This window comes from Phymastichus coffea, unplaced genomic scaffold (assembly GCF_024137745.1).
Source record: "Phymastichus coffea isolate CEN01 unplaced genomic scaffold, Cenicafe_Pcof_1.1 PCOF00046, whole genome shotgun sequence".
Taxonomy (NCBI): Eukaryota; Metazoa; Arthropoda; class Insecta; order Hymenoptera; family Eulophidae; genus Phymastichus; species Phymastichus coffea.
In genome coordinates, this window is record NW_026706857.1 from 905232 (window position 1) to 928069 (window position 22838).

General features: G+C 39.0%; 1 protein-coding gene and 1 long non-coding RNA gene across 3 annotated transcripts in view; both read right to left on the minus strand.

Annotated features, from left to right (window-relative positions):
- Positions 1-7832: 7832 nt before the first annotated feature.
- Positions 7833-12597, minus strand: LOC131664934 (uncharacterized). Its single transcript, XR_009301982.1, has 3 exons — positions 12267-12597; positions 11145-11415; positions 7833-8067 (listed from the first exon to the last, which is right to left on the minus strand). It is a non-coding gene; the product is annotated as an uncharacterized LOC131664934 (long non-coding RNA).
- A 1199-nt stretch (positions 12598-13796) lies between these two features.
- Positions 13797-22838, minus strand: part of LOC131664933 (homeotic protein antennapedia-like) — a 281825-nt gene continuing 272783 nt past the window's right edge. For both annotated transcript variants that reach the window (XM_058936426.1, XM_058936425.1), the window contains exon 3: positions 13797-20922. In XM_058936426.1, the coding sequence (XP_058792409.1) occupies positions 20669-20922 (254 nt within the window). In that variant the 3' untranslated portion in view covers positions 13797-20668. The remainder of the gene's footprint in view (positions 20923-22838) is intronic.

The following is a 22838-nucleotide window of genomic DNA, read 5'->3' on the forward strand; positions in this document are numbered from 1 at the left end:
GGCAGGCTTCTCTGCAACACTCGCTTCGTCTTATATTCCGCGGTCTTAAAACAACATTGTAGTTATTGTCCAGCGGCGAGTTAGCTTAGACATCGCAGAGGATTATGTTTGGAGAGTTGTACTCACCTTTGACAAGCTTACGTTTGCGCGTGTAGCAATAATACGCACTTTTGGCTTCCATTGAAGTTGATTAATTTTATAGAAATAATTCGGTCGAAGTGAAGTATCGACTAGCCATTTCTGAATACCAAATCGACCGTTCATAAGCTTGTACCCGAACTCGCTTACGTAAACAATCGTCTGGCATGTCGCAGCTTCCAGCAATCCGTTAAGCGATACAGTGTCACGCACACGTAAACACATTGTGATGTCTGTCGCGCGCGAAAATGCGACGGCTCGGCTATCGACGCGTGGAGAACGAGCTAAGCTAGGGAAGGATAGAGAAGACACGCCAGGCTGCTGCTGCTTCTGGACGTCGCGAGATTAATGGGCGTTGGACTCTGAAATCCTGGAAAATAAATAGCGAGAGAGGGATCCGCGTCAGCGAGGATCCTGTCTACGTGGCAAAGACGCTCCACCCGCCGGGCAGCAAGCCTCGCGCGCGTTCCCCCAAGAGAGCGGCGAAGAGCAAGTTTCGGACGCCGCCATCACAGCACAGGAGAGAGAGAGAGAGAGAGAGAGCCGAGCGAAACTTGAGAATATCACGATGCCCATTATCGCTTGATTCGGGAGCTGTATACATCTAAGAAAGATGGGAAAAAAGGAACAAGCAAATAAGTGAATCGAGGGGGGATATATGAAGTGTTGGATTTTACTTTTATTGTTCGCCACTGATGGTGTGTGCTTTAGCAGATTTTCGGCGATCATTGCAGTTTGCGAAAGTCCATCAATTGAATAGGAAGGCACTTGTTTGCAAGTTGTTTCAACCGCTATCAATCTTTTTTACCTTAATCTCACGCGTATTGAGACAAATTTTCTCGGCGATTGACTTTATGAACGCAATAATATTATTTTTACATTTTTCAAGGGACGCGTTGAAATGATCTTTGACTCTTTGACAAGTAAGCGTCGCTTGTACTTTTTAATTACCAAAAATTGGTCTTATAGTTTGAAATTAGCGGAACACATTAAACACATGAAACTTGATGGTATCAACACATCGGATATAAACAAGCGTGACACGAACGATATATACGTATTTAAAACAAAAACACTCATTAGTCTTTGCCGTCATACTTTCCTGTATGCCCAATAACCCATAACTATAACGAAAGATACGAATGGCTTAATCGATCAGTTTGACCAATAATCACCTGTGCGTACCTCAATTTCGAAGATACAACGCATAGCAGTACTGAATTCAAATTCACGCGCGTCTTAAGCTCTGTCATCTTAAATGTGTTTATCGCATGCAGCAGAGTCTTTCACCGATGAAGTACTTATATGCATGCAGCGTCGGCGCGCAAATTATATTAAAGACCAACTAACCGACGAAGAAGCGAGAGAGAATAAAGTGCACGATGCTCTAATTGTTGACGTCGTTTGCATAATGCCCGGGCTGCCTTACATTTGCCTCTCGTGTGTGCGTGTATTATTTCCGCGGCGCCAATTCATGCCAGCGATATCGTTGGCATTTTGAAGCTCGTTCGTGGCTCAGTTCTTCAATATCCTAAAAATAATTGATAACTTACTGCTGCTACAACTAGTGCTCTTTACGATGGATCGAAAAGAATAATGACACCTTATCATATGTGTTGGAACTAGCGTTTTTCAATTAACAAAGATTGGTGTTCGATTTTCTATCATTATATACGGGAAAGATTGTTAAATAATGAATGAAAATTTGAAATTATTCTAAAACGTGATAAAATGATGTACCATTTATTTTTGCGAAAATAATTCTTCAAGTTTCTTATTATATTCTATACATGCATTAAATTTTTTATAAACAGCAGCATATGCAATGTAGGCTTCATATACATCAGCGCAGTCGTATCGCATTCACAATAGACAATTACTCAAAATAATATTTCTTCCCCGGTGCGATAACACACCATGAACTTTATAAGAGTACGAAAATCTTTTGTAAATCTACAGCAATATTTTATTCTTTTTGTTCCCAGCAAAGATAGTTATGGTTTCAGCAAAAAAAAAGGAACGTTGTCATTCAAACTTTTTTAAGTCTTCAAAACGCGTAACCCATCTAATTGAAATCAAAAGAATTCCATAACATGTTAACAGTTAACAATGCAATTACTAAAATCAGTAGAAAAAAAACGCAAAGAAAGACGGGAGGGAAAAATGTAGATTGAAGGGGGGAGGGTCACAACTAATATTAATAACGTGGCAAAGTAAAAAATGTTTACTCTGCGCCATAGCTGATATAAGGTCCGTGGAACATGGCAGCGTTGCCCAGCTTGATTGATCGTCCATCTCCCTCTCTATGCCGTCAGGGTGTGCGCTTGCCTTCGCTATCCCCCATGTTGCGCGTGGTATTTTTCTTTCTCTGCGTTCTCTCTCTCTTTCTCTCTCTCTAACGCGTGTCGCTCCGAATCAAATCTCGAGCTCCCCACGTATATACGGTATATAAATACTTCGGTATAGGAATATATATGAAGAATGCTTTGGCTGATGTTTCTTTCCACTTGGAATTTTCTTAAAGAAACAACAACCAACGGCGATCTATTCGCCGCGAAAGGTTGCCTTGCTGGCACGAACCATGATGAAAGCTTTTAACTTTGATTGACATTTTAAATAAACTGTAAATTATTCTTGTCTTATAAATGTGAGAAAATGTGTTATTAGAATTGTAAAATTCGAGTATGTACAGGAGGAAAAAAGTGAAACGTACAGGTATAATACATGAAAAATGTTTGTTTGCTGTTCCAGATATTTCCGCGTTTCAGTATACAGTGACTAAAAATTCTCCATCAGAGCTTGACGTCCTTCTAATTCTGCGTGAAAATAAAAGATGTGCGCGTGGGAGGACTATTGTAAAGAAACGAACGACTAAATACTCTACGAGTGTGTTGGCTCCAAGGAAAAATCTGTCGGATGCGAGCTACACGACAGCGGACTCTTCTTGCCGAAGGCTGACTAATGGCTGGCTATGGTCTGTACGAGCAACAGAAAAAGAGAACACTCCGAGAGAGGAACACCTATACCAAGAGGGAACTGTATTATAACGAATATTCAAACGCCGCCGATTCCAGCGCAAGCGATTAGTACATTGTCAAGTCCACGCGGCGATTTATGAGACTGCACCGCGCGAGCGAGCACTGTTGCAGACCAAACGGAGCCAAATAAAAAGAAATAGAGGTAGATTCTGTGCGCATGTGTTTGTGTATACGCCTCTGCGCGATTGGTTGCACTGTACACTGTGAAAAACCTTATTCATGTTACGAAAGTTTTTGCTCCAGACAGTGAAAAATCATGAACGACCGTACGTTTTTCAGAAATTCCAATTACTTTTTGTTTATTTAACTTACTCTCCTGCGAAACAGATCGTATATATTGCTGTTGGCTAGTTGAAAAATTTACACTGATTTATCTGCTTTTTACAAAATTTTGTAGCCTCAAAGATTTATCTTGTTTAATTGGATTCTGAAGACAGATAAATATAAGCGCTTAGTACCGTCGCGACCAGGCTGCCTATCATTATTAATAATTTATCTGCGATTCGGTATCGGAAGCATCTTCTTCTAAGGCAATTAAATTAAATTTGCTCGTCGTGTGATATGTACTTGGCATTAATTATTCGCACTGAAAAAAACCACAAAATTATCCAGGATTTGCCGCTTTATTGTGCATCTGCGCAGCTAAAAAAAGCGAAAAGAGAGCTTCCTCGAAGGTCGAGCAGAGATTACATAATCCCATGGTAATAGCAAGCCAAGTGCAAAAGCGCTGAATGAGCCGCGATCGCGAAATTCCTATTCGCGTGGAAAGAGTCGCGAGCAGCACGCTGTACAGATAGCTGAAATTCGCAGATCGACAGAAAGGAGCGCAGTGCCGTGCAGCTCGAATTATGTTATCTTCTTACGCATCTGACTGCCAGTCCAGATTCATAAGCCGTTCATTAGCGAGAGAAAGGGAACGCATTATGCACACGCACGGGAAAAGCATGTCGATGTTGCCCCTTTAATTGCATTATCTCTCCGGCGCGCAAGCTCTTTCGCCCTTTTCTTGTAAATCTTCGTGTTATTAGCGTCGTGTACAGCTGCGCGTGTATAATCTCTTTAATTCGCCGTTCAGTTTACGTCCGCTCGCGCGCGATTCCGAGCCAATGTGCATATAAAACTCTTCCGTCGCGGCTGCAGCGCGAAAAAAAGCGTAAGATTCTTATCGACGTCACTTTTAAAATTCCTCTTTTCATTCTTTCTCTTTTATGCTTTTAATTAAGATGTCAAATTTGCGCGCATGATTTTCTAACGCGATGCAAAAGCGTTATAAGGAGCTCCAAGTGGTGTAGATTAATTACGTGCATTATAGAAGCATAAAGTGATAAAAATAAGTGGCAGCCCACTTATTCTACAGCAGGTGCCCGAGCGAGAGAGGAAAAAAATGAGCTTCTACTTCAACTTATGTGGAATGAAATTTTTTTATTCGCCTATAGTAAATAATTTTGCAATACTTTTGAATTTCCTGAAATTCCATTAAGATCATTAAGTAAGTCACTCTTACTTGCATCAACGACCTCATAATGATAACGTGTGCGCAGGTTTTAAGTAAGAGAAAAATGTAACGTTGCTTAATGTCCATGAAAACAATGTATGTTGAAAGAAATGTAAGAAAAGCTCAACTGCCAGTATTGTACTAAATATCCAAAGGTGACAATGAATTTAGCTTGCGTACGCGTTTGAAATGTATATATCACTACCTGTAAGCTGATCGATATGCGCGCAGAAATTTATGACGAGTCGTAAATTTGGTGCGATCAAAATGCAATTTTGTAAATCGCAACACACTTTGCAGAAGCGAGTGTCGTAATGTTGGAATTCGCCTGCCGTCGGCAATGCTTTCAAGACTCTTACGCCATGATTAAGCGCTTCCACTACCTTGTTATTGCTGCTATGATTTTTATTTTATTGGCGAAAATCACTGTTACTTTTGTCTTTACATTACGCCTATCAATTTTTGTATAGCTTTTAATTGGAAATTTATATCTTATTGTGAATATGCCTTTTCAACCGATTTTTTATATTCAATAAAAATATTGTGCTACAATTCCTAAAATCAATGAAATAATATTCATAGGTAGATAAATTCAACTAGTCTACTAACTATAAATAGTTCCATTAAAAGAATGAAATCCGGCTAGTAATAAATTACTACTTTCTTTCTTCCGCGAAGTAATTAGACGTAGTAGGTATGGTATAAAATATTTAGTAATTAATTTTTATCCAATACTTATCATTAAGCTTTTTATTTTAGAGCTAAATTAAGACGTTCTTGCGACATACATACCTCAAAGATCATTAAGGAATAATCAATCACACTGCAAAGCATCGAACTTAACGACTAATCTTTTGCTCCAAATTGTTTCTTTGACATTCGTGAAAAATGCTGATTGTTTTTCGCTGAGTAGTTACTAATTTAATAGAAACGTGTTCATCAACTTCGCCGCTTTTGAAATAAAAACAAATTGAGCCTCTCGTTTTAATTCTTCAGATGAAAGGAATAATCTAATAATCGAAGAATAAGATATGAAAGTATGAAAGGTCATCCACAGGACTCTCAAAATTTTTAAAAGCATGAAAGACAAAAGGAAGCGTCAATTTTTGGAGAAAGCATTTCTCGATAGGGAAACGTTCAGACCACGTGCCAAAGACCGAGTGGTTTTTGTAAACTGACAACGCTAAGGGCTTCACATTTCTCCAATTTCCTCTGCAGCAGCTTTCTCCAAGGCATTAGTTTACGGCATATCCCACAGCGCGTCTGCCTCAAGTCACTAAATGCTCGAAATTTGCATCAACTTCTTTTGTGTCGCCACACAAAAGCCACACGTGTTATCTATTTGAGAGGCCAGATTTTCAAATGAAACTATAGTAACTTATGACCTTTCTGTGAGTGCCGTCGGGTCCTAAAAAGAGCTGTTTCCGTCTTTGTTAGTTTCAACTTTCTAAGCGCCATACGATCTACTTCGAAAAACAATTGTTTTTTTTGTGATAAGATATTGGTTTTTGATTTTTAATTGACCGCACCAATCAAGAACAATATTTACAATAACCTATTTGATTCATGGCATATTTATAAAGTTCTTTGAAATCATCAGTAAACGTAGAAGTAAGAAAAATAAATTCTCTATAATCCGAATGCAAACTTATGAATTTTAATTTGCGGCAAACGCGACATTGGAAATGATGCATGTATTTCTACTTTGTGCGACAAAGAATGAGAAATAGAAAAGAATAGTGCACATAAGTGAATTACAATGTCATATTTTTTGTTAGACTTGTTTTTTCTTTGCCGCATTTTTCTCGCGGTTTTTTTTTATTCTGAATCGGATTAAGTTAACGTAGAAGCATTTAAACAGCCATTACGAGACTCACCTCGTGATAAACAAACCAGTGACCGAGATGATTGTTTCCGGCGTTTTACGGCACTAGGTTCATTGTTCTGGTCGCATTTATAGATAATTGTTCTGTTAAAATAAGAAAAAAATAGAAAATTCGGGCGGCTACACGTTTCACGCACATTTTTTGTGACGACTTTTCGCTGCAACTGTGTTTCATTACTACGACTGAATGCCATTTTCAAAAGCAAACTGAAAAAAGTATTATCAAATTGTAAATAAGTTTTTGAGAGAAATAAAAAGAGCATCGATCCGCTCCGAGTAGTTCGAATTTCAACCGTGAACAGCAGCACCTCTCTACGATTTTCGCTCGATACATGGCCGCGCAACAGTCTCATGCACTCCCACCTCCTAGCCGCCGAGCAGTAGGGGGCAGGCGGGTACACGATGGTCCCGATGAGATATGGGCCAGCGAATGGGAGAACGTCGGAGGCGGACCCGAGTGTTGTGATCGGCTAGGCCCTCGACGTTGACTAAGTGTCGGGGTGGAGCTCCGAGCTGTAACGCACTGCCTACCACCTCGCGTTTGCGGTGACCATCATACCAAGCGAACCTACTGGTGTCTCACTCCAACACAAGTTGGGTCCTATCTGGCTGTCTCACTCAACTGATGGCCGGCGTCAGCAGCAGCAGCTTTCGAAAGCGAAGCATGCGACTCGTCTCGTGCGATTTTTCAGATGCTCTCTCTCTCTCTCTCTCTCTCTCTCTCTCTCTCACTCGCGCTCGCGCGTACTATATACATGCCCCGTACTCGTACGTATATACCGATCTAATTGCTTTGTTATAGCCAAGCACGTTGCTCTCTACTCTCTATGTTGTTGCATACGAGCATGTCAGGGGAGTTTTCTATTGTCGCCACAGGAATGTACACAAGATTGCTCTGATGTTTTAGCCAAGTAAGCTGTTTATTTTACGTCTGTTTTCTCTTATGTCACTTCACTTATTTGTTATAAATTTTGTACATACCTTACACCAGTGTGAAGTAATGAATATTGCTTTTACTTCAAAATTTTGTAAAATATTTCTATTTGAAATTTCCTTCTGACGTTAAATTATTAAAGATTATATTATTGTGAGTGACGAAGAATGGGTTTAGGATATTTGTATGTATTTCACAATTACTTTTCAATATTATAGATGAACAATAAAAATGTAACATATATTTTAAATACGTTTCAACATTATTTCAGATCATCTAGTTTGTAATCACAATCACTGCAGCATTTATCTAAAATCAGAGTCATCACAACTAATGTCCTCGTCAATCAGTGGATCCATGCACTATTAGACTGCTTAGCCTTTGAACGAGTTATATACATTTCACTATCTGTATAAACACTTGCTGAACTCACAGGCTCGTGCAGGAAATGATTCTTCTTGAGCATGAATAATTCACGTGCATGTATCTATAGTAGCCCAAGATAAAAGGTCTTTGGTAAAATGTGACACATTACGAGGTAATCTTCAAATATCTCAATCTTCTTCTGGCTGTCAATCTGAAACAAAGCGATGGAAATCACATTTGTAAAAATGAAATCATGTTCGTGATGAAAAATAAATCGCATTAAAAAAAATAAATAAAAAGTGTTGCCTGCGGGGGCCAATTATATCTCTCAAGCTGGACTTCTGCCGTGGCGTCGCTTTTCAATTCGCGAGAGTCGAGTCGAGTTCCCGAGTCCCTTTCCCGCAGACCTCGGACGTAAATATCTCGGTGGACACGAGAGCGAGTTTTTATTATTTCGGGGCCCCACGAGACACACGAGCGAGCGCCCTTACAAGACAAAGACGGAAAAGGCTGCTGCCAACGTCATCCCATGGGATAGCACACTGTGCCCGTCGCGTTTATGAGCATACACATACGGCATCTCACTAATTACGTACACCCCTATGTGAGAGAGACTCGAATCCGGCCTAACAAGCTTTTGCATCTAAGTAGAGTGTGTGAGTCCCCCGTCCTTTTCTAAGGATGAAATGTTGTTTTTCCGGGGGTATGTGTGCGAATCGTACTCTCGCACAAAATTCGTCTGGGTTAATTGCATAAGCTATAATATAAGGCTGCCTAATATAACAACCTTCTACTTTTTGATTTATTGGTTTAGATTCTAATTTAACTTTGGAAATTTTCAGTTTTATTACACTTTAGTGGAGTATTACTCAATCCATAAATTTTATTATTTTAGTATATAACTATTATTAACTCTTTTGCTACAAATTAGATTTTACGAAAATTGTATGTATTTTTTCTCTTTTAATCGATTTCATAAGTAAAATAACAAGAAATAACAAAAACATATCCGTTCTACATGTAAAGCAATGTACATGTTACACTTGAATTTAATATCGCAATGTACATAAAATTGAATAGCACCAAATTATCTGAGATAAAAGCGTAAGAAAATTCCATCTGTCAATAAGAAAAAACATTGTAAACGGATGATGAATAAGCAGTTTTGAAACTTCCAGTATTCTATAACTATCATAACGCCATTTTCCAAAAGTATATGATGAAAATTCTATAGGTCTAATTATGTTGCTAACAGCTTCCCGATTAAAATGAAAGAAACATATTTTTTTAGCATATGCAATAACAACTTTCCGAGAGAAAAGAATATTTTCTTATAGCAGTGCACAATCAGAACTAGATTAAGAAGTGCAGGGCTAATTTTTTCGTAATTAGCGCAAAGACAAAAGAAGAGAGAAAGAAGCACACAGAAGAGTGAAACCAATTACGCTGAGTCAGCGAGTGGCAGCGATACGAAAATAATGACCAAGGCTGCTAAGGGAGAAGGAAGTTGGAAAAAGTAAAATAGAAGTTTGGTCGTGCGTAACGGAGCAAAAAACAGAGAGAAGACGAGAGAGGGGTGAGGAAGAAGGAAAAGGCTACGTACGTTGAGCATTAGCTTGTGTGGAAGTTAAAACGTGGCATAACTCATATCGTTGGCCGTGTCCATAGAAAATTTGTGAGACGCGAGCATTGATTGCGAGAGCGAGACGCCGGCGTCGCTTCAGTTATACTGCACATAGATATAGGCCGACAATGTGCGGACACGCGAGGAGTGGGAGAGACGAAAGGGCCAAGTATGGAGTGGTGGGGAAGGTTGCGATATTATTGATTTATGTCCCGTGCGGCACGTTATGTATCCAACGCCACCACTAACGCCGAGCTTTCCCCGCAAATACGTCTACGCTTAAATACTACTATTATTTTGCAAGTGCGACGAGCTTCGCGGATACATCGTTATCAGCTTAGGCTTTGATAATGACTTTTTTCATATCTCTCTATTTAAATGAAATACAAACTCATGTAAATCCAAACATTTCGACATTTCACACATAAAACAATGTCCGGTTGTACTACGGACTTGAGAAACTTCTCTGCAGTCCAGCAGAGTCAAATGAAAAAGCAATGATCGCTTAAAAAACTAAAAAAAGAAAAAGAAACTGTCCGAATTGAAAGCCACAGCATATCGTTGCGCAGAACCGAGAGCGCGAGCCGCGCCCATAAATCGCTGGGGCTGGGGGCTGCACGTAGACACGCGCGCGCGTATAGGGTTTATTCGCCTGCTCGACGAAAGAGGCCTTATAGCAGGCACGGTGTGTGTGCTGCGTGGTCATTCAATTATACGTTGGGTGCGTATTATACGAATTGCCAGGACGGATATTGATGCCTTCCAGCATGCAAAGCAGCGGGACGCCACTACAATCGCCGAAGAATATCTCTCAGCGCAAGCCAGCGAGCGTGCACTCGCACACCGCGAACGTATATTTCGGACGCACAACCAAACTCGATCTCTCTCTCTCTCTCTCTCTCTCTCTCTCTCTATCTCCCGAGGTTGGAAACGTTCCGCCGGCAGTTAACACTCTATTAAGGATAACGATGCTCATGCATACAGTCGACGAGAGAGAAAAGCCTCGACTGCTCCGAAGTACGTACAGTGATTATGTGGTTTCGAGGCTTGTATGTAAGGACGACTGACTGATTTTATTAATCATTCAGTTAAGAAAATTGCAAAGTCCCTTATTTCTTTTCTCTTTAACTTCATCTACGAGGACGCCCTTGAATAATTTTCGTGTCACGCGACCCGTACATATAAAGATCGTCGTCGTCGCAGCTAGCATGCAGCCACCTTATAGACTTACTTGTCTCATAAATCTAAGGATTGACTTCGACCGAGGAATACGACTAAGAGAAGAACACGAATAAGCTTTATCCCGATTTTTTTCTGTCCCTGCTCTTTTATTCATCTAAACGATTATATTACTCGTACCTTCAGCATTTCTTTCTTCTTTGATCGCATTTAGTGATGTTATCTAATGCGAAGTATCGTATATCTTTAGATTTTCGAAGCTGTAGAAAAGTTGAAAATGTACAGTGAGTCATTTGTTTGCATAAGAAATGAATCAGATATTCTACTGATATGTCATTACAAGGTTTTATGCGTCCTTGATTTGCAAGAATTTCCAAAAAACGAGTAATCTTTTTGATCTCCTCCATATTGCATAAGATATGCCATAATATCCTAACCGCTCATGGCATCCTTAAACAAAGCCAAAAGTTAAAGTCAAAACTCACCATGTAAGCATCAAAAGCAGGCTGAAGTGGTATTGCTAACGTTCATCTCGCGAGACGCCAGTGTCGGTGGGGGGCAAGGCCGGAAAAGTGATAAAGCGCCCATAAATTTTGGCCGTCGTCCTCTCTCTCTCTCTCTCTTTCTCTGCACGTCACGTTCCTTGGCTTCAGTTTCGCCTCCTTCGCACAAATGTAGAGCAGTGGCGGCGTCGCGGTTGGGTTCGCCTTAGTTTAAGGTATATGTGTCTGCGTGACCCAGCTGCCGTTTCTGCACCTGTGAACTCAAAAGGGAGCGAAAGAGCATCCGATGAATTGACTTAGCAACCTTCAAAAGTACAAAGGAGAGAGAGAGGGAGAGAATAAGCTCTTGTGTCATACTGAGAAAGGATCAGTGCTGCATGACATATTCGGCCTTTATTGAAAATGTTTATTTATCAGTTCGTTTCGCTATGAAGTTGTTTAATTGGCGATCAACTTCCGTATCATGCTCCGTGATGACTGTTTCGCCATTACATGTCCACAATGAGAACGTGATGAGAGGGAGAGAGAGAGCAAAGCAATTAAAACATAATTTATATGCAGGTAACAGCTTGGATAATTTATTTTCGCTAGACACATTATATAGGTTGTGTTTAATATTATTGTGCTTTAATTTGACGGGAACTTCTCCCTTTTTTAATTGAAAATTACGGGAAGAAGAAACTCGCCTTTTGAGTGTCAAAAGAGAGGTGAATATACAATGATTTATCGACAAGAAAATAGCTTATACGGGCACGCGATGCATATCATATAATATATAACTTTCAGTCGTTTAAATTTTTCGCGAGCTTTGCATACATTTCTTCTCGCCGAGGTTTAATTATTTTGCATTATTTTCTCTAGATGACTTATGTTTCGGGTGATTCATTAGCTGCAGCGAAATTCATTCATGCATATAAGAAATATTAAAAAATGGACTCGGCTATTTTAATATTGGAAGGATGCAAAGCCGTCGTATCAAGAAAAACATTGAGACACGAATAACTTTCAAATTAGAAAGAAGAAGATGCATAATGTTATAATAAAACTGTGCATCGCATAACATATATAATTAATAGTTTTAAAGGAAGTGACTGTTCCACTTACAGTAATGTAGATCCAAGGTCAAGGCTATGGTATGCTACTATCGGCAGGAAGTCATCAACGCCTCTGTAATCCAACATGCTTGCAACCTCTATAACTTTCCTCCAGTTGACTGACTCCTGAATGATCGTTGCAGTACTCTTGTGGACATACATATACCTTATAACACACCTGTTTTGGCTGAGCAAACGGAAAAAAAATGTCGTATCCCTTAATAAAGATAATATCGGCCGTGTACGTAATGAGGCGTTGAGCGGGTTCCGATGGATAATCAGACGTAGGCTCACTCTCTTTCTCTGTGTGAGTGTATGTTTCCATCATCGGGATGATGAGTTTTTTGCATGCCGATGACGATGCGACCACAGCTTTCGACGATGCGTCGGTCTGAAAATGTATTTATAAGAGAGAGTACGATATATGCTACTGATGTAATGAACACTCGATTTAATGATACGTCCCCAGGAGGTCGATGACGGCAATACACCTGATGTTTTTTTGAAGAAACATGTACCCAAGCCTTAATTGCAAAGCTGATAATAAGGATACGGAAATTGAGATAAAATCGATTAACCATAAAAGCCTAGTATAAATATATCATTTTCTGGAAAATTTGAAGATTGATCGTATCCAATGAAAAATAATAATGATCGCTACTTGGATTGAAAATACATAAGAAATAAGACAGCGACAAATTAATGTGAGTTATGACTATGCGCAAGAAAAAATACTGAATTGCATGATTTATAAGTTTGCCAAAACTAAATGAAATATAATGAGTCCAGAACAAGTCTGCGAGAGACAGTATAACATAAAGAATTGATCGCAACGGGAGAAAGAAGCAATGGCAGTGGGTAATTCCTCATCCATTTCCGCGTACAGCCAGAGTCCGAACGTCACGCGAACAATGCGAAATCCCGCGCGAGTGGAGCCGCTGCTAGTGGCCGAGTATATACAAGGAGATCGAGGGGGAGAAAGTTCATCGAGCGAGAGCCGTCAAAATCAGAGACGCAGAGAGCAAGAGAAGGGGTTTTGAGGTGCAGGTAGTAGCAGTAGTATAGGCCGCGAGCGAACGAGCGCGCAGAGCCGATAAATCATCCCGTCACGAGCCATGAGCCAAGGCGGAGCCTCTCGCCTCGGTATTAGCCAATAATAATCCTCTCCTCTCGACGGAGAGGCCATCTTGGATTATACAATGGTTCCTTTTGGCGCGTGAGAGCGAGCGAGATGGAAAAGAGAATCTGGACCCCCCAGGGCTCTCACCTGACGAAGCTCAAGCACGCGCTGATAATTCCAAGCTCGCCGGCTCTCCAGCCGAATTCCCCGACGACGCCACCGCGCGACGAGATCCCGAACAGATTTCGAATGCTTTTCTGGCCAGAGAGGAAACACACATGCCACGATTACGTACTTTCTCGTTCGTTACGCAGATGCAAATAAAAAAAAAAGACCGGCCAACGAAAAACAACTAACGAGGTCATTTGTGTGAGATATAATTATTGGCAACACGAGACAGTAACTTGTTTCATTTTCATATTCAACCACATTTTATTTCTCGTTCTCAAACACAGTTATTATAATTAATATCATTATTATTAATATGGACAGACTCTTATATATAATACAATATGGTTTAGACTCGTCGACGCAATAGCAGGTAATACTATATTTATCATTATAGCCATCGCCGGCGCCCATAATACATAAATCATATCGTTTTCCGTCATAGGTGTATTACTATTACGTACGTAGTTTTCATGTACGAATTTGTTTCATCTCATTATTTTTTTCATTAATCAATCCCACTTTTTTCTTCGTGTAAACGTATCGTACTCCTCACGATCATTGACGCGTCTTATAATAAAACATCGCGCGAGATTGACCGTCTTTCTATTATCAAATACAGACAATCGTCGTATGTTTTTCGTCGTCCTATATTCTTATCTTTACGTTATTTTTTTTCTGCTTTTGTACGATGTGTACACTTAGTTTACATGCTGCTTGACACTACAAAATTAATTACGTTCTTATAAATGTGTAATAATTATAATAATTAATAATAATTGTATTTATATTTTCGTAATATATACCTCCTTCGTATCTGCAATATTTATACACATAGTTCATGTAATTTTATTTATACCTCTTCATCATTTTGCTTTTGAGCTTCTATATTCCTAACCATTAATTTTTGGTAAATTATACTTGCTGAAGTTTATTTTTATTCGTTATTTTTTCTTCGCGTTTTCTCAAAATCATGCTCGTATATAAATTTGATTGTAGAAAATGTCGAAAGGCTTCTGATTTTCCAATATCCCAATAGAGTGCTTTAAAACCATTAATATAATCATGTTTTCAGGTTAACTTTTGAATCTGCTTGTAAGATTGATATTATCAGCTAAATAAATTGACGCTGCGGCAATCGGAATATATTGTCTTTTTTACATTATGAGTTTATTTTTCGAGTTTTTTTTTCAAAACGTGACTATGGATGATTAATGCAATACATGTTCAACGAATCCGTCTATTCTACAAGTACTTCTTCAACCATACCCATTCATTCTCTTTGGATTATACTGTTGGATATCCAACATATGTCGCATAATAAATAGAGCCGTAGAATAATTATAAACTCTGCACTACAGTTATTTTTTGTATTTTAAATCTACTAGACAGGTACCTACTTTACCTACGCGGTATCGTATACAAGGGAGAGGTGATCGCTGATGGCACGATCTGATGCCGCAACGTTAGATAGTTCCTGTTTGCAGTGTCAGTGAGCTCTTTTTTATAACATATTTTATTGGTATCTTCGACATTCTCTGCTATCAAATTTATCCTTAATGAGTATCATATAAATACTTTTATTTCAATCAACATTTGTCACCAGGTCTTTTTGTAATACAATTTTGCGTGAATTTTCAGGCTTATCAGTCTTCAGACATTAAAAATCCATTGATAAAATCACATTTTTTCATCCAAACTTGCCTGATAACTTCCCAAATTTACAATGAAGCCGATCGCATAATTAAGCGGCAAATTGTAAGTGAGGATCCTCATCGTGATCAACGTGATTTCATCAAGGTCTCAAAATGAACATTAGGATATTTCTTAGGTGATAGAATAAACTGTTTCTTCTTTACTTTTGTATACTGGAAAGATAAACGAATAAATTTGTATCAGATTATTGGGAAAATTACCGAGCTATAAACTACACGTGACTACATAATGACGCCTGTCGCGAGGACAGGGGGCCAGGAACTCTTCGGAGTTTGCGCGAGCGAGGACGAGGCTCTCATATTGATTATTACAACATTTTATCCAGTAGAAAAGTAACGAGGGAAATAATGTTAATAGGAAAAATAAATATAAATCTGAGATGTACGACAGTTTTTTCCAATTGTTCAAATTGTGAAAAATATTTATTAGACATTTTCGGTGGAAACAAATAGTGTCCCGTTTGACGTAATGTATAACACATAAAAGATATGGTATCAATAAATACTAAGTAACTAAGTAATATCATTGTACGGCCCAATATGGTATGCATCTGTATTTTATAAGACTTTTGTTTGGCTTTTGCGGGTATTCTCGGTATACATAATTATATAGCAATACATTATTTACAACTCCGCAAACTCCAGGATCTTACATTCACCTTATTTTCTCTCTCCCATTCACTTAACCTAATTGCCCTTTCTTTTCACTTTAATTTACTTTTTTTCTTCATGCCTTGATGTAATTCGCAAAACGATTGCAATTAGACTTAATAATTTCTTGTAGAACACGACTTTATTTGTTTTTACGCCTACTACGAATACAAATACGACACCAATGGGAAATTTTACAATTTTTTATTTGTTGATGATACAATTTCAAATAAAAGTGTTAATTGTTGTTACCATCGCCCCCGCCCGTTGTAAACCGATTATCATTTATTATTTTTTTATAACAACGCCATGTATTCACTTACTCTAATTTACTTAACCGTTATGGATCTTTCAAGACTTTTTTTTAAAGACGTTACAGCTTACATTTTTCATAAATAGGCTAGCTTACAATGACGTATTTTTATACGGTAATGCATCATCATCTCACTCTCTTTCATTCACTTGTATTTTATTCTTTTTTTGTTTTTACGGACTCTACATACACATCCACGGTGCTTTTTTCAGTTTTACTTATGTAGCCTCGTATTCATGAATTTTTTTTCTTTCCAACCTTTTTCTCTCGAGATACGAATAGAGATAAAATATATAATTTGCACTTATTCTCCTATATAATAAAGCCTACACATATCTTTTTTTCACCACATCGCGCATATGCACCTAAAGTATAAGTATATTTCATTAAAGATTCGTTAAATACAAAAATTTTATCCCGCGCATACTTTGAATTATCTTCCAAAACTTTTCGCCTGGCAATTTTTGTTCTTTCACGTATACTTGATAAGCATTGAGCTTGTTCACTTATATCATGTGTGAGCATGTGTATTATGTACCAGGGAGTGCAATTTATAACGGGTTGCACGTCGATGTACTCTTAATGGTCAGTTGACGATTTCATCGAATTAATACTGTGACGTCGAGAAAACCGGATAATTGCACGTTTCGTTAAAGTATAAAATGCAGAAAAAGAGAGAGAAAGAGAGAGAGAGAGAGAGAGAGAGAGAGATTGATTGTTAAATTCCAAGCCGCGCAGTGCCTCACCGTTAATTTTCGAAATTGCTCCTGTTGTAAAAGAGTCAGGTATTACATCTACCACCACTTGCAAGTCCCAACTTGGCCTTATCAAAACATTCTTTACCGAGGTGACTGATTAAATTGTATGACGAAAATTGCGAAAGCTTAAACAAACTTGTTTTACTCCGTTGAAAATAACGAGGGATGTCGAGCACTTTTTCCACGGATATTCTAACTCAAGCTGGAGTGCGCATGCAGAGCACATTAGCACTATGCAGTGTTGCAACAATTGTAAACACAAAGCGCGAGAAGGCTATAAATCTATCAGCTTTGTCTCGTACAGCCGCGCCCCGCACGTTATTTCGACGCTGTTATTAACTGACCTATATAGATTAGCTGACTGATTAATGGACAATTAGTACTCATGACGAACGTCGACGAGCGCGCGCGCAAACTTCCTTGTTTACTCACGTTTAATTTTTTCAAATTAAACAGGAATCAAATTAAATATAATAGAAAACATTTTCCTTTATATGAAATATCCATAAAAATTTTTACGGAGAGGCACAAAGCGTGAATTGAAAACAAATCTCTTCTTCTCTTTAATGTGCTTAGTGAAGTGCGATATCCGTCTTTCATAGCTTGCAATGTGCATCACAGGTGATTTATCAACCGTGAGGGTGACTTTATGCACCTTAAAAAAATCGACGTGTGACCCTTTCAATCGCGTGAAATCACCTGATATATCATTTATTTTTGTAAATTTCTTTTTTTATTACAGTATTCGTTACTTTATCAAAGTAGAATAAAATAAATCTCTTCGACAAAAGGGAAGGCTATGCGGGGTCGACCGCTTTTGGTTACGTATATCGGTCAGGTGTACATCGAGGACCAAGAATGTAGACAAATCTCTCAAAAAAACAAGAGTTTCATTATTATATTTTTCAAGTCCGTATATATATTCTTTATTCAATATATTTTTTACATAAAACGAAACACTCTATACATAGATTATTATGTCGGATAAAAAAGATTTTTGTAAGCTTTCTTTAAGAATGCTTTTTTGTACGTATTATAAATAAAGAGTTTTTTTAGTACAGCGACTTTAGGGAAACAAAACGAATCGTCAGATTTGTTTCACCGATGCCTCGATGCATTACAATATTACAATTTTTGTTTCTCGTTTGATAATATCATTCCAAATTTATATATGTTTTGCTTGAAGCCATGGACAATACACTTATGTCATGCATATATTCTAAAAAAATCTCATTCCTCGAGTCTAAAAATCGAATATCGCCATTTTTTCCTAATCCAGTATATACATGCAATAATTAATAATAATTGTATTATCTTCAATTACGTATGTCGTTTACTGCAGGATTTTCCATGATTTTGTTTTGTTATTATTAAGTGTTGAGCTAATTTTCCAACACAGCGCAATACTCGCCGCGGCGTGCGGTTTTCATATCGGTGATGACCGGGTTTTCTATATAATCATTACTTTTTTTGTGTTTAGTTTCACGTGTTTCCGATCACCCTTGTCCCTCCGACGTACTGAACGAACAGAAGAGATTTCACAATGTTTGGATAGAAAACAACCGTCTATTACATTACTACGCTAGCATTGATTAGATTTTATTTTTAGCTATTTTATTTGCTCGATTCGCGACTTTACCACCAAGTATCCAAGAAGCTCCGCGGCACTTTTTAAAACGCTGCAGGAATAATAAACCGGATTCTTCATTCGTTTGACTATTATATAGCATTATTTATCGTATACCTATATGTTCTCTTTGAGTTTAGGATCACCAAGTATTTACGTATATACGTTTTGACGCTTACACAAATTGTGAGTCACAATATCGTCTTTTGTCAGCACATTCGGCCTCTATTCGGTTCCTGCTCCTACACCTGCACGCGCGACGAGAGTGCCGCGTGCTTCCGAATATCCCGACAAGAGAGGAATTAAGGACGACGAAAAAAAAAATGAAATATTCACTCGCGCGTGCACCACGCTTACCTGGGAAAAAATAATAAAAAAAAAATGAAACAAAACAAGCGCACGATCGTATAATATCGTTGGTAACTCAGCCACGTTTCCACGTGAAGCAGTTGGGGTTGTGTGTTTTTTTTCTCGATTCTCCCTTTTTTGTTTGCTTGACGGAGAAGTGAAAAAAATCAATAATAATTAATAAAACAAAAAATCTATAGTTCTAGAGAACAATCGTGCTTGTCGACCAGTCGATTTATCTCGTTTATTTACACCGCGGAGAATCGCAAGCAAGTGCGTCGATATAAAAACTTGTCATATTATAGAGTGCGACACGTACGGACTTCTCTGCATGTTTATAATACCCTTCGAAATGACCTACAGTCCCGCGAGAGTACGGATGCCAGAGCAATTGCCTCGTTGAGAACAATTGATAGAATCAGTGATGTATGCAATATAGCTGGTGTAACATTCTACGTGAGTTATATTCCATCTCGATTTGTCGCCTGTTCTCGAGTCTGTCTGTCGTTCTCAAAACTACTGCAGATACGAAAGCAATTGTGCTATTTGTATGATTTTTCATGCGTTTCATTTGCACGCTTGATAAGCGCGTAGCTGGCCACGAACGACATGTCATTGTATATGCATTTCTTAGAAAAGAAATACGCACAAATCACTGCGGGAGTAAGTCATTTCAGCCGAGAATTTGAATACAAAGAAGTCCTCTTGTGCGAGTCGTTGAAATGTCAATCAACGCTCGTTGTGTACCGACGCATGTGTACATTCTCTCACCGCCTCTCTACAGACTCAATGGAACCGAGATCAAGGTCGCGAGCCGTTCACATCGACGCACCAAACAGCAGTGACATGACACAATTTTTGCATTTATTCTTTCTCTGTGCCGACCAATGGACAGTGCGGCGTGATCGTACGTATCCTATCTCGAGTTCGCTCAGAATACTTGTTTTCCATGATCAAATCAGCGCATTTCACGTCGACGTTACTAAGACTCGATTCTCTTTCGCTCGAGGAAAGATGAAAAATAAAATAAGAAAACAAACATCCCTATTACACAATAAAATAAAAACACTAAACGGTGTGTCCTATCTATATTCATGTATTGTGACCGTTCCAAAATAATTGCCATCGTCCCGTGTCACAAAAAGAAAACTTCGAGTACAAGCATTCGCACGCACACACTCGCAAAAAAAATCTTCGTGTGGGCATTCGTCTCCGCTTTTCTTCCGAGAACTTTCATCTCTGTCCCTAAATCGTCCGTCTTCCTTATTTTTCCTGTTATTATTTTCACAATATTTGGTACGAGCAGCTTGTGTTTTACGACAAGATTAAGCGTCATTTTGCGTAGAAGGGCCATTTATGGGTAATATTTATATATAGCATATATTTCGTCATCAATGAAAAAAGAAAAAAAAAACAATTACACATAATATCCGTGCGTAGGTGGCTTATTGGAGGTCGATTTGGGAGGAATATGAGGATGAGGAGGAATTGAGTAATGAGGGCGGGATATCATCGGTATAAGGAGGTAGGTGTTCGGAAAGGAGGTCGCATCTAACCTCGCTCTCTCGTGTGTGTATGCGTTCAGTGATCGGCTGCAGCTCTGGCCTCGTCATTGTTGATGTAAGCTCAAAGCTACTGGTGGCGATGGAGTTCAAAGAACGATGATTAGGCGACGACGACGACGACGACGACCACGACGAGTTCTCGAGTTCTCAACCTTGCGGCGACGTCTGTGGCGAGATGTCGGTATCACCGTCGCCGCTATTTGGCTCGCCCTTCGTTTTCGTCTCCTTCTTCCACTTCATTCGGCGGTTCTGGAACCAGATCTTGATCTGGCGCTCGGTCAAGCAGAGCGCATGTGCGATCTCGATCCTGCGTCGCCTGGTCAGGTAGCGGTTGAAATGGAACTCCTTCTCCAGCTCGAGGGTTTGGTATCGCGTATACGTCTGACGACCTCGCTTCCTCTCTGCAACCAACCAGCACAAATCATTCGTTATTCACTTGCTTTCACTAATGTCTCGCTCGATTAATTAACTGCGATAATTATTTAAATGGACAAAGTGTGCGCGAGAACGGCTGCCAACTGATTGATGGTTGAATCGCTCGTTAATCTTCGGGAGTCAATGGAAACTTCTCTGCGAATAATTATCGCACTGAGAGAGAGAGAGAGAGAGAGAGAAACGTGCGCCAAGAGATTTATGTGGCTTGGATAAAAATAATTGGCAAAGCTATTGTCACACCTCGTACTTATACTCTTTTTACAATGAGACGCATATTGATATTTTTAAACCAACGTTCCTAGTAATAAACATACCAATGCGGCATCGCCAAGCGATTAATCAGCTGACTGAGCAAATACAGGTTATTCAATCTGCAACTCGAACAAATCAAAGGATTACAATTTTCAAGATTGTTATTTTACTATTTTGCCAATATACTTTTGATAAGTAACGTACTACTTTCTATTGGATGTATGTATCGAGAGTAAATAATTGTTACTCTGGAGAAGTATGAATTAAGGATATCCATCAATAAGGCATATTACCATTAACAAACATGTCATAGAACGTGTCATCGAGGTTGTTGTAGAAAGAAGAAAGTCTAACTGTAGAAAAAAGATACAGACCATTTCTAAATTTGTTTCTTCATCTGCTAAAAGGATAAAACTAACACTATCCACTCGATCTTTTCCCCTCGTTCTGAGTGTATCTCTCTTCTAACGAAGAAAGCTTTCCAGATATAAGTATCATTAAAAAATTTCTCGCTCGGGACTATATACAAAAACACCGGACCTACGACGACGTCTCTTTTATCAAGCGCTCCTTAAAAAAAGTAAGAAGAAACGAGCAGCGATGAAGATCGTGGGATTTCAGAAAGTGTCCACGTATGCGTACAGGTACAACGTATGCCGGAGCATGTATCGCCAACGATTATTTACCGCTGTTTACCGTCATTCTAATCACAGGGACTTTATATATCATAGTCGCCAGTTGGGGAATACCGCAACAAAACACGTTTCTCTCTCGCATTTTTAAGTTTTGTCAGACGCCATCGTTGTCGGCATCGGTTCCTATACGAGATCACATTTGTTATATTGCTCTACATCCTCGAAATCTTTGCTGAATTTACGCGGTCGGCATGAATATTCTGAGAAGAAGTTGTAAGGTATCGCGGCAAAAGTTTTCATTCCATCTCGAAATCTATGATTAATTTATTCCGCCATTGTAAGTCGTTGCGATTTTTCATTCGGATTCCTCTAAAAGTGTATAATCTTCTATCGCGATCGATACTTAAAAAAAATACATAAGAGGCGCAGATATTCAGCATTTAGAATAAACGATCTGTCTTCGAAAACATTCTTGTACTTTCGTCGTTCGCCAGTTGGGCAAGCATCGAAAAGAAAAGAAACCACAAGTGTGACGAAGAAATGAAATGAAATTCTCCTTATCCCCCGGAGACACGCGCGCGCGCGCGCGCGCGTATTTGCATAGCCAAGTTCCCGCGGCGTCAAACTTTTTATTTGCTCGTGCTGCTGTCGTCCTCGCCTCCGCATAATCCTTATCACCGGGCGACTGAATACGCCATTTTTCGGAGGTTTAGCGTTGGGTAATGCGACGCAGACGTATGTCGCGTGGAACGATCGGTTGCTACATGGCATTCCCGTGCAGAATATTAATTGCGTCGTGGAAGTAGAGACTTTAATCTGCTCGCGGAAGAGAACGGGCAAGTAAAATAAGAGCTTTACGGCGAGGATGAAAATTTTATTTCTATACGTAAGATCAAGTTCATTTTTAGAGTTAGATTTTTATTGGAATCGCGAAATTGCCTTAGGGAAAACGATAAATATCGTGAATATTAATATACTTCATGCTCGTGTCATTG